Raw genomic sequence first — 13262 nt, 5'->3', positions numbered from 1 at the left:
AAGGTGGGTCAATAGGTAATGTCTGAGTTTTTTGGATGCCCAGACGAGGGCGAGGCAGGTTTTCTCAAGTTCTGTGTATCTCGTCTCGTACTGTATGAACTTCTTGCTCAAGTAGTAAATGGCTCGCTCGGATCCATGTACACACTGTGAGAGCATAGCTCCCGCTGCAGTATCCGTGACGGTTAGGTATAGGCGTAAAGGGATTCCAGGCAAAGGCGGGGAGAGGACGGGTGGTTTGCTTAGATATTCTTTGATTTTATCGAAGGCAGTTTGGCATTGTTCATCCCATTCGACTTTTTCTTCTTTTCTTAATTTTTTGAATATTGGCTCACAAGTCATAGTAAGCTTGGAAATGAACCTACTAATGTATTGCAGCTTTCCTAGGAAGCCCCTTATCTGTTTTTCAGTTTTTGGTGGGGGAATTTCGGTAATGGCTTTGATCTTGGATGGGTCAATCTCGATTCCTCGCGTACTAACAACATATCCTAGCAATTTTCCAGAGGTTACCCCGAACAGACATTTTTGTGGATTTAGTCTCATGTTATATTTCAAGATTCGGGTGAAGAACTTTTTAAGTGCCGGGAGGTGACCGTGCCGGTCTTTAGATTTGACGATCATGTCGTCCACATAGACCTCGATTTCTTTGTGTATCATGTCATGGAGTAACGTAGTGGCTGTTATTTGATAGGTGGCCCCCGCGTTTTTCAAACCAAAAGGCATTACAGTGTAACAATATGTACCCCAAGGGGTAATGAAAGTTATTTTTTCCATGTCTTCTTCTGCCATGAGTATTTGGTTATATCCGGCGTACCCGTCCAAAAAGGAGAGGAGCGCGTGCTCTGCGGTGTTGTCTACTAGTATGTCAATGTGAGGTAGAGGGAAGTCATCTTTGGGACTGGCTTTGTTGAGGTCTCGAAAGTCTACGCACATTCGCACTCGTCCATCTTTTTTAGCTACGGGGACAATATTGGCCACCCATTCTGGGTAGTTGGAGACTTTTATAAAGCCGGCGTCTAATTGTTTAGTGACTTCTTCTTTTATTTTCAAGGCTATCTCTGGTTTGAGCCGCCGTAGCTTTTGTTTTACTGGCGTCATTTTGGGATCTAGCGGAATTTTATGCTCAGCGATTTCTCGATCTATTCCTGGCATGTCTTTGTAGGACCAAGCAAAGACACCCTCGAATTCCCGCAAAGTGGAGATTAGATCGGCCTTTTCAGTGGGAGTTAAGGTGAGGCCAATTTTAATGATTTTAGGATTTTCTTCTGTTCCGATAATTACCGATTCTGTGTCCTCAATTATAGGAGTTTTGAGTTCTTGCTCATTTACAGCTTTTATCAATTCGGTATATTCCTCTTCTGGCTCTTTTTCGTGCTCATTAGTGGCGAGACATTCTGCATTATTACTCTGTTTTTTAAGCGGCATATACTCAAAAGTTTTGTTTATCTTATTAAAGTCATGAAGCAATACATCAAAAAGATCTCCCGGAGTAGATATTTCCGGGTCTAAACTATTTTTGGGAGGGGTTACAATTTTGCTAGGTTCGGACTCGGAGTCAGACTAGGATTCAGACTCTAATTCTTCGTACATCGGACCCTCTCCCGCAGATATCTTGAACTTCATCCCATGAGCATTAGTCCATTTGAAAGTCTTGCGCCACCCTCGTTGGATTTGGTCATCTTTTGAGGGTGATGGAGCGATCAATTTAGTAGGATCGAACAATTCATCTTGAAGAGCTAATGCCATAATTTCTGGTTCATTCTTCGCTCTTTTCTTTTCTAACCCAAACAATAGCCCGAAAGCATGTGAGTTGGGGAGCGTTTTTGGCATAGCCTGATTCTTTGAGGCGAGTGGCCTTTGAGAACGTAAAGGGTCGTGTTCCAGAGCATGCATCTCTTCGGTTTGTGCGACCTCTAGGTATAGATGTTCGGGATATGCTTTTTCCATCGCGTTCCTTGATGGCTTATCACGGGTAGGTATTCAGGGGCCCTGCATTATTGTTGGGGAGTAGGAGACACATTAGTTTGTTTCGTGAGTCGTTTTTTAGACATTTTATGACTACCCTTAAGTCGGACTAGTGTATTTGGACTACTATGTGTGCACTTTGAATTCTTTATATTTTCGAAAATCTTTGCCCGCGTGACATTCATAATTATTGGCATGTTCGGTTTTGGTGCCGAGCGTTGTCGTCGTAGGAGGCCTAGCAACGACGCAAAGAGTTTTTTTTTTTTTTGAGTCGCTTCTAGAATCGAGTGCTTTTCTTACGCCCTTGTAGCAATTCTTTTTTTTTATTTTTGTACGAACGTTTTTTTTGCTACGTATTTCTATTTTGCGCGGGCACCGAGGCTGTTGCGCCTGACCAGAAGGCCAAGCAGCAACTTCAGCGCCCAGCGTCGGGCGTGAGAAATTCTGGCGCCCAACCAGGGGCGTTGAAAATGCGTCCCTGGCTAGTTCTTGTTTTCTGTTTGCGTCTACTTTTGTTTATGCGACTTCGATTTGCGTGCTTGCCTAATAACGTCCTTTACGCGTTGTGCAGCGTTTGTGGGATGCGTTACAGGCCATCCCGCGCGTCACTTATTTTTGTGGCGATCGTTCGGGTTTGCGGAACACGTATTTCGGTATAATTCTTTGGCAAATTAGTCTATGAATGTTTGGGATATTTTTAAGGTCGTTGGTTTTCTAGGATAGTTTGTCACACACAATCACATATTTCGCTACACATAACTAACATTCATCATGAGGCGATAATAACATGTCATGTAGTTTATGATAGGCTTCTATGGGTAGTTATTTGCGCCTGGTTTGGTACCGCTTCTATCGTAGATCCAACACATGCCCCGGTCGAGGTAGTGTCTTCAACAGACGAATTTTGCCCAAGAGGCCAACCCGCAAGTGCAAGCCAAGGGGGCATGCAGGCGAGAGGGACCTAGTGGACGAGCGATTGGGTTTGGGACGGGTGTACTACTAGCGAAAGTGCCGAGTGGACAACATTCGAAGCGTATGCACCCCCCGATTGGCGATGGGTATCCTTAGTCCAAACTCCCTAAGGGAGCCAAGATTCATTATGCGGTTCTGCCCGTTCACATTAATATGCTAATTTTCAGGTCGTCCCAACTTGATGGGGAAATAAACGCGGGGTAGGATCGTTTCACCCTTCAGCTATTTTGATTACCTACAAGCACGAGTATTTCCTTCACTATCCCCAGTGGAGTCGCCACTGTGAGGGGGTCGGAAGAGCACGAGGCTAATGCGTGACCTCATCCCTCGTGGGTGTGACGCTTCTTTTTGTCAAATCAAGTGTAATTGGATTTCCTGTGATTTTACACCCAATTGACTAGTAATATAGGAGTCGCCATTCAGTTTTTAACGACAATAAGAAAAACTGACAAAACCCAGTTATCGTGACATATAGGGAGTGCAATTATGTTTGACCACGACGGCCGTAGGTTCCCTTGTGATCCCTGGTGTGGGGATCTCTCAACATACACCCGCAAGGTAGAGATTGAGGGTTCGGGGGACTGTAACTACCGAGAGGAGTACTCGCTCGTCGATAACTCCAGAGGCAGGATATCCTTACTAGCTCAGTATAAATAATTGAAGGGACATGCGTTAACTATTAAACTAATCTGAGTTGATTTTAACAATATGCGACATATAATACCAGATCGATCGCGATTATCTAATTTAGATTGCATTAAGGGACCTAGCATGATAATCCAATTTCCCAAAAATATTATATTTATTAGGCGTGGTAGAACAATCAGATTTAGTTAGTTTAACAGTTCATAAAAAGGGCGAGGAAAGCAATTAAATTATAGAAAAGGGACACATTACGACGCACCCTTGAGAGGTGCGTCACGGTTCTCAGAAAACTAACCACTTTGACTTTGCTATTTCTCCTTTTTATTTAACGAATATCAAATTATGGGACAGGATACGTTCTGTTCGATTTATGGATCGATTGCGACAGAACGCGTGAACAATTTCGCAGTGTGAGGCTTAGGCTAGGGGTTGGAGTCAATACTCAGAATATGAATTGTATGTTGTGATTTCACGTTGAACTTGGGCTATATTTATAGAAAAGATTTCGTGGAAAGATAGAATTGCAGAGCTCTAATCCACAAAGAATTAGGAAAAAACACGTACCCAGGTATTTCCAGCGCCCAGGGCCAGGCGTTGAAAATAGGGTCTGAGCTGTTTTCTTAGTCAGATTCAGATTCCTGAAATCCGTAGTGTTTGAGACTTAATCGAGTCTTTTAGTGCGTATCAATTTCATGACGGAATGCGTCTGGGCCCGTTACGAACTCTAGGCTCGTTAGGATTTTAATTCATACGTAACTCTTATTTCCGAATCATATTAGGAATAGGATTCTCGCAGTTTTCTATCTCATTTAGGATTTATGTTGGAGTGCAACACCTAATTCTGACAGGTTTCTATCTTTTATGACTTGCCACTTTTAGAAGCTACCCTTTACGGCAGTTACTATTTTTAGCAGGTTTCCATAAATAGCAGGTTTCGGGTGAAACGAGAAGGGTGATTGAGATTCGTTATTTTACAGGAGATGCGTTGTCAAGTGGAGATTTATGTTTTCATCATCGAACCTTCCCTTTCGGGAATGGGGACAAAAGTAGGTGTCTACACCCGTCCCAAAGAATGCATGTGAGTTAGAAAGAGTTTACCGGAGATGCCGTGGGAGCAAGTCCCACAAAGAACCGGAAAACCAAACAAACTCACCAAAAGATCAACAAGCAAGGCAATGGTGGAAAGTGTGAACCAACACCAAAGAAACATACTAAGAAGTACAACTCAAAAATAGCCAAGAAAATGTAAGTATACAAGGGCCAAATGGCCAAAACAAACCAAAAACCATCATAAGCTCACCATATATACACAACCACTCAAAGCGGCAAGAAGAAGATCATCAAACACCAACAACAATCATCAACTCCTCAACTCCTCAAAGCAAACCCCCACTTCACACTTCTCCCCCCAAGCTAAATACATGCATACCATCATAATAGTAGCTGGGGGAGAAATCGAGTGAACCCTAGGAGGTACTTGGGCCTTTCCCTTTACCCTTCGAATCATAAAGCCTCCAATATTCATCCCGATCAAGACGATGAGCACGAGCTTCTTCCGTCGGTGAACGGGGTGAAATTGTAGGTGGGGTCCACATCGGGACCCGAAAGCATCGGTATAGGGAGGCCAAGCAAATTCGGGCCTAAGGGGGTAGTTTCCATGGGGAGGCTCTCCTTGGGGACCATCCCAACCTCCAACATATCCCGAGGGCTACCCGGTGAAGTCCGCGGGCCAATCACTAGGCCGATCAACCGGTGGGGGTGTGGGATACATCGGGTCACCACGATTGTCACTCCCACCCATTTTAGAGTAATCATAGGTTGGGTAAGAGGGGGGAGTGACACCGGGTTGGGAAGGCCCCGTCTAATACGGGTAAGTGGGAGTACGATCATCATTCCTACAAGGGACGGGCCCTTGTTGGGGTGGATGATACGGGTAGTTGACATAGGGGGCAAAGTCCCCTTTGTCAACGTGATAATCGTACACCCGACTACCGTAGTAGGACGAGTCAAAGTCGGGATAAAAATCCACCACGCGGCTCTCTTCAAGAAGCAAGAGAAGCCAAGGTACGAGCTTGGTCCTCTTGCCCTTGCATGATGGCCGCAAGGGTGGATTGCAAACTAGTTAAATCGAAAGGAGGAGAAGAAGATGACGTACCACCCTCATGAGGGAAGGCTCCGTGGCCGGAGTAGGAGGCTGAGGAGGAGGACCACGAGCGGAAGAGTCGCTGGTGGTGGTGGAGAAACCGGGATTCCGGGCAATCAAGTATCGGACACGAGGACTCCAAGAAGTAAGGGTTGGGTTGGGAAGTATACACCAATTAACCATCATCACAATCCAAACAAAACGATCCTCGTCGACCGTGTATTGAAGCCATTTGGCATTGTACATCGCCCGGATGTTCAAGAACTCCCCACCAGAAACTGGTTCCAAGGCATCGAGATCATTGGCATAGGGGTTGTTCGGAAGAGCTCGAACAAGTAGAGTAAGTATGCCCCCTAGGATTATGTCTCCCCGATTCAAGTGGCAATTCCGAACCTCAATGATCCGGGAAATGAGCAATTGACCAAAATCTAGGATACCCTTTTCCTCCTTTGTCGCCAACCACAAGCCCCCAAGTTCTGTACCCGGCAAGGCACCGGTAGAACCCTTGGAGAAAAGGGCGTAGATGAGGAGGTGGCTCATGTAACGGATGGCCGGATGATGGAAAGAAGAAGACTTGGCCGACGCTGAGAGGAATTTCCCACTCTCTCCGGTGAGTGATCGCCACCAACTATGTTCATCATAATCGTTCACACATTCGGTCATGGGGTTGGTGATGAGCCTAATTTCCGAATCGATGGAGAAGATTTCATTTATCTAGTTGTTGGTCAAAGTGTGGAGATTGCCAAAGATTTGAAAGCTCAAATCAAGCACGTCATCCCCATCCTCATCTTGAATAACATTCTTCCTAGCCGAGGAAAGGAACACTAAAGTCACTCTTGTGTATGTTGGCACATTGAGTTTCACAAACTCTTCCCAACTGAGCCCCTTTATCAACTTGTCAACCTCCGCTTCAACCCCCAAAGCTCGAACACTCTCCCTATGGTAGAATTTGGTGGGCTTGATGGCCCTCGTGGACAAAGCTTCGAAGTATTCCCAAGATCGTTGATCTTGGAATTCAATACCATAGGTTTCTAGGTCCGGAGGAGCCGGAGCCTTCCTCTTAGATGAAGAGGTGTTAGGACCCTTCTTGGGCATCCTCATCAATATCCAAGACAATGAAGTCAACAAGAAAGGTCAACTTCCCTATCACAAGGGGAACATCATCAACCCTACCCAAAGGGAACATAACCGAGCGATCGGCTAATTTCAAAGACATAGGGGTATGGGTGAGATCACCAAGATTAAGTTTCTCATAGATTTTGTAAGGCAAAATGCTCACGCTTGCCCCCAAATCGCAAAGAGAGTTATCAAATTTCAGCTTTTGGATGCTACCAGGAACCGAGAAACTCCCGGGATCCTTGAGCTTTGGGGGAAACGGGCTCAAAATCAAGGCACTACAATTCTCCGTGAGATGAACGGTGTCCTTGGGTCCACAAGTTCTTTTGCCACACAAAATGTCTCTCATGAACCGAGAATAATGTGGCATTTTCTTAAGTGCCTCGGTGAAAGACAATGACACATAGAGCTTAATAATAGTGTCTAGAAACTTGGAGAATTGGTCATCCAATTTCTTTCCGACAATTTTTTGAGGATAGGGGAGAGGAGGAGTAGGGAGAGGTAGAAGAGTAGCCTCCGTTGGCGTTACACCATCAATCACGTCATCAACGTGAGACTTCTCTTCCACCACATCACAGTCCGTAGACTTATTTCCCTTAGATCCTTCTCCCCTAGATCAATGAGCATCAACAAGCTTAGCACCATCATCTAAAATCTTCCCACTTCTAGTCATGACCGCATACATTTCCTTAGGAGCTTGACCTTGGGGTGGAAGATTAGTATGCACTTGTTGTTCCTTGATGGTGCTAGCGAGTTGTGCTAGTTGGGTTTCAATCATTTTCAACTGAGTGTTGGATTGCTTGAATCCGTCCTCAAACTCAACATTTTTCTTGGCTTGCGCCCCCACGAACGACTCCATAAGAGCCTCAAGGTTAGACTTGAGAGGCGGGAGTGGTGGATCGGAGGTGCATTGTCGTAACCCATAGGGTTTTGCGGGTATTAATTTCCATAGGTCCTTGGCCCATTGAATCCGGGAGGAGGAAATTGAGAAACACCATATTGTCCTCCCGGGTTCGACGGATAGCCCCCGCTAGAAGCACCCCTATATTGCCCATAAGGATAGTTGTACCCCCCTCCACCTTGATGGTTAGGGTTATAACTACCTTGATTGTATTGGGTTTGATTTCCAAGACCGTGAGATTGACCATAGGGTGCTTGGCCTTGATAGCCTTGCGCCCTATAGTTACCTCGGCCTTGACTATCATACTCACCTCCTTGGCCGAAGCCTTGGTAGGATCCATGCATAGGAGGGCCTCTAGGTGCTTGCCTATTAAAGGTTTGATTCGGGGGGCCATCATATCTAGGCCTCTCATTCATAGCATTGGCATATTCCACATCAACATCACCTTCATAAGAAGGGCCATAATCCACATATGAAACATTATGCGCTAAAGGACACATATTAGGGAAATGCCCATACTCATGACAATTTTCACAAAAGGATGTATCTAATGGCATAGTGTTGTAGGAACTCACCTTGCTCTTCCCCTTAGTGAGAAGAGTAGCCGATGGTGGAGGAATTGTGGATGGTGATGGAGGTTGACTTGGAGTGCTCTCGAGCTTTTCTAACCTTGAGCTAAGCTTCTCAATGATGCCCGCTTGCTCAATTGCATAGATAGACCCTTTACCATCCTCACCTTTGCTCTTGCAATCATAGCTCCTTGTTCCTACGTGCCATGCTTGGTAGTTTTGCATGACATCCTCTATGATCTCCTCTATTTGGTCCTCCGACTTGTTCATAATTGGACCACCCGCCCCCGCATCAAGACTTGTTTTGGAGGTAGGGCTCAATCCCAAGAAGAAAGTTTGTAGGAGGAGCCATTTAGGAATCCCGTGATGGGGGCACTCCCTTTGATATTCCTTGAACCGATCCCAAGCCTCAAATAAATACTCATCCCGCTTTTGCTCAAATGATTGGATCTTATGACGGTACTCCGCCGTCTTCCCGTGGGATTAGAACTTGCTCAAGAACACACTTGTCACTTCATTTCAAGTCCGAAGTGAGTTTGGCTTGACCTCCTTGTCAAGCCAATCACTTGCACGCCCCAAGAGGGAGAAGCGGAGTAGCGTCAACCTTATGTAATCCGAAGTCACTCCATTGTGCTTAATGGTATCACAATAGTGCTCAAATTATTTCAAGTGCTCATGCGGTGATTCGCTACTCTTTCCGCAAAATGGATGACTTTGCACCAAATTAATCAATGCGGGCTTTATCTCAAAATTGTTTGCATTGGTTGTCGGGGCTTGAATGCCACAAGTCGCCTCAAAGGCTCCCGGAATACCTAGGTTCTTAACCGGAAGAGCCATTCTCTCAATGGTTGGACTTGTTGACTCACGTTCCGTAGCTTGACTCAAAGTTTCGAATCTATTGTAGCTCGACGAACGGGTTTGGATACGCCTCAAGCTTCGCAAAGTCCTCTCTAACTCTAGGTCGAGAGGGTAGAGAGGCCTATGACGAGTTCGACCCCTATCTTGCATACAAAACTCAAACAAACCGTGAGCAGGGCAAAGGAAATCTAAAGCAAAAATGAAATGTTTTTGTATTTTCTATGGTTAAAGTAGACTTAACTTGACTCAAAAACAACAACCGTTCCCCGGCAACGGCGCCATTTTGATAGAGGTATTTTCCGTCGTTGAATGAAGACACCTTTATCAAACAAAATTTGTAAACACCTAACTAACCGGCTATATTGACTATAGAGGCAAGCATAGGGATCGTCCCAAGGAAAAGGAGTGAAGTGAGTGCAATTGTTAAGCTAGTTTAGGACGGGGTTTTGAGATTGAATTATCGACTACAATTCTAAGCTATCAAACAGGTTTTAGCAAATAAAGGAAAACGTTAGGGAATTGGGGATAGACTAGGGTAATCGGGGAAGGACAAAGGCTAATCATACAACTACGATGAATGACTTGACATATAGGGGAAAAGCTACTATTGACGAGCTCGCCACCTCTCAGATAGAGCGCGCTAAATCATCTAATCTAAGAAAAGCTCTCGCATGATCCTAGGACTAGACGACTTGAAATTGAGACCTACTTTTCACATGCATCATAGAGACTCACAATCTCTTGCCAAATCAAGATGACACACTCCAATCAATTCTAATTAAACTAGCATTTGCAACTACTAATTCATTAGTCATGGAAATCCCATCATCAAATCAAATTTAATCACATCAATAATCAACAATCATCCTTCAATTTCCCCCAATTTTTCCCTAGGTTCACCCCTATCCCTAACTAGAAACTACTCACTACTCATGATTTTAACTAAGGAAGTCAAGGATTCAAAGCAAGTAGACATTGAATTGTAGGATTGAATGCAAGGAATCAAGAAACTAAGAATTCAATTGAGAATCAATGGAAAATTAGAATCAACAAAAACTATCATCAAGTAATTGAACAATCAAGAAATTCAAGTAGAATAACAAAGCATAAAAGATTGAATTGAAATTGCAATAAGAATCAAAGAGTTGAAAGAGAATTACAAGTTGAAGCTTCCTCCAATGGTAGTTTCTCTCTCCTAAATCAAAGCTTGAAAAACTAAGAAATCTCTCTCTAATATTCTGAAAACTAATTTGGAAACTCTAAAAATGAATTGTTATTGAAAAATAATTGAAAAAGCTATTTATATGTTTCCCCAAATAGAAGCTCGAAATTCAAATTAAGTCAGCCCGCGTCGATGTTTGGTCGCACAGACCCTCTGTGTGATCGAACGGAGGAAGATCGTGTGGGCACACATAATTTTTGTGCGAGCACATGGAGTGAAGACTGATTTCCTTCGTCATGTTCGACCGCACAAAAATTCGGTGCGATCGAACAGACCTGACTTAGCCAATTTTTCCAAGATCTTCAATGTGGTCGCACATGCAATCTGTGTGGGCACACAAAAATTTAGTGCGGGCGAGTGAAATGTCGTGCGATCGAACACCAAAATTGGGGACATTCTGCCTCAAAAATCCAATTTGTGCGATCGTGGTACAGAGCACGACCGCACAAGGGGTACTTGTGCGATCGAACACAAAGAGTCATTCGGTCGTACAAATTTGCATCTTCCTTGAGTCCACCTCTACTTCACTGTTCGGGCGCATAAAATATCTGTTCAGTCGCACAACCCCTGTTTTTTCTCCAATCTACTTGGTTTTCCATCATATTCCACAAGATTCACCTATAATTCACAAGATGGAAAGAAAACATAAAAATGCTATAAAAAACTATAAAAACTACAAAAAATCATAATAAACTAACATGAAATCCTAAGCTAGGAGCGACATAAATGTCGCTCATCAATCCTATGCATACAAAAATCTGGGCTAATACCCTTTACATCGTCAATACTGTACCCAATGGCCTTTTTGTGCTTTTTCAACACATTAAGAAGTTGGAACAACTGGTCTACATCAAGTGCAGTACTGAAAATCACAGGGCAAAGCTGTTCATCATCCAAAAATGCATATTTGAAGTTGGCAGGAAGAGGTTTAAGTTTGGGTTTCTTTACCTCTTTTGCAGAATAAACCGACCAAACTAACCTCCTCACTTTGGTGCTCTCTTCGGGTTTAAGCTCTCCACCATCAAGAGCTAACTCTAGAGCAACCACTTCAGCACTCCAAGAACTGCTATCACCTGTAGAAGATTCACAACAAAGCACTGCCTCCAAGGGATCCCTTTCGAGAACTTGGGAGACGTTATCTCGCATAATAAAATCAAGTACATCAATTCGATAGCATTGTTCTTCCTCTAGCATGAGACTCTTTAAGGCACTATTATGATTAAATTAACCTTATCATCCCCAACAAACAAAGTCAATTTCCCACTTTTAACATCAATGACTGCCCCTGCCGTGTGAAGGAAGGGTCTACCTAAGATAATGGGAATTTGAGAATCCTCTTGCATGTCTAGTACTACAAAATCCACATGTATATAGAATTTACCTACTCTAACGGGGACGTCCTCTAAAACACCTAAGGGGTATTTAAAAGAACGGTCGGCTATTTGCAAAGTGATATTAGTAACTTTAAGCTCACCCATGTTCAATTTAGTGCAGACAGACAAGGGCATAACAGACACACTAGCACCTAGATCACATAAATCCTTATCAATAAAAACGGTGCCAATGTTACATGGGATAGAAAAACTCTCGGGGTCTTTAAGTTTGGGTGGAGACTTGTTCTGTAAATAAGCACTACATTCCTCAGTAAAAGCTACAGTCTTTACCTCACAAAAAGCACGTTTCCTGGTCAAAATATCTTTCATAAACTTAGCATATGCAGGAACCTGTAAAATCAATTCAGTAAAACGAACCGTTATCCGCAAGTTTTTTACCACATGCAAGAATTTGCCAAACTGTTTGTCTAGTTTACTCTTGAGTTACCGGTTTGAGAAGGGGAGTGCAATAGGTGGTACTTGAATATCTGTCCCTTTCTTAACCTCAGTTGTAGCCTCTTTTCCACAGACTACCTTGTCATCTTGTTTCCCATCCATGACTACCATTTCAGCTTCCTTATCAACCAAACCACTAGCAGACACCTCAGAATCAACCTTAATAGGCATAGAAGGGCCATCATACCCTTTTCCACTCCACAATGTAATAGCATTAGCAGTTTCTCTAGTCTCAGGATGTGAAGGGAGTTTGGTCTCCCTGCAAGAGTAGTAGCCATCTGTGCCAACTGAGTATCAATGATTTTGTTATGAGCGGCAAGAACATCAATTTTAACATCCTTTTCATTCAGAGATTTCTGCATCATCATGTTTCTCATCTCCACTAGCATAGGATCAGACTGTGTTGGTTGGGGCTGTGGTGGTGGAGGTGGTGTCTGTTGTCTAGGGAACCCAGGTGGTCCACCAGACTGTTGGTTATAATTGTTTCTTGGTTGGTAAGGTTGTTGTGGTGATGGGGGATGTTGAACCTGGTGTGGGTTCTGAATATTAGTACTCCTGTATGACATTAGGGGATTATTCTTATAACCCCTCATTGTAGGAATTAGAGTACGGGTTATTCTGTTTGATGCCCTGGAATGCATTACATTGTTCAGTGGAGCTCCTACATTCCTGTGCATAATGACCAGACATCCCACAACTATCACAGACATTAACGGCTTGAGAATTCATTGCAGCTAGACTAACAGGTTGAGGTGATTGAGATGTTGCTGCTTGCATATTATCGAACTTGTAATGTAAAGCAGTCAATTGGGCAGTCAATTGGGCAGTCAGTTGTTCTATGGATTTTAGGTCATGCTTACCATCCTTGTTAGATAGATCTCTAGGATTCCCATACTGGGCATTGTGAATGGCCATCTCTTCAATCACCTCCGTAGCTCTAGTCACAGCAAGTTGCATGAATCTCCCGCTAGCAGCAGAGTCCAAAATAAGTTTAGACTCATTACCCAGACCATTATAGTATTGTTCAATCAAGAACCACTCACTC

At 43.7% G+C, this 13262-nt stretch overlaps 1 protein-coding gene and 1 non-coding gene across 2 annotated transcripts; one reads left to right on the top strand and one right to left on the bottom strand.

Moving 5' to 3' along the window:
• Positions 1-7777: 7777 nt before the first annotated feature.
• Positions 7778-8578, bottom strand: LOC110803628 (uncharacterized). Its single transcript, XM_022009153.2, has one exon. It carries the CDS (start codon positions 8576-8578, stop codon positions 7778-7780), a length of 801 nt encoding a protein of 266 aa, XP_021864845.2.
• Positions 8579-8666: 88 nt separating this feature from the next.
• On the top strand, positions 8667-8769 carry LOC130471080 (small nucleolar RNA R71). Its single transcript, XR_008931763.1, has one exon. It is a non-coding gene; the product is annotated as a small nucleolar RNA R71 (small nucleolar RNA).
• Positions 8770-13262: the final 4493 nt, after the last annotated feature.

This window comes from Spinacia oleracea, chromosome 3 (genome assembly GCF_020520425.1).
Source record: "Spinacia oleracea cultivar Varoflay chromosome 3, BTI_SOV_V1, whole genome shotgun sequence".
In the NCBI taxonomy this organism is placed as follows: Eukaryota; Viridiplantae; Streptophyta; class Magnoliopsida; order Caryophyllales; family Amaranthaceae; genus Spinacia; species Spinacia oleracea.
The sequence above is the reverse complement of the archived record's forward strand: the minus strand, read 5'-3'. Positions and strand labels throughout refer to the sequence as shown.

Coding starts and splice junctions, on each gene's coding strand:
- LOC110803628 (XM_022009153.2), bottom strand. CDS start 8,578: ATGAACAAGTCGGAGGACCAAATAGAGGAGATCATAGAGGATGTCATG.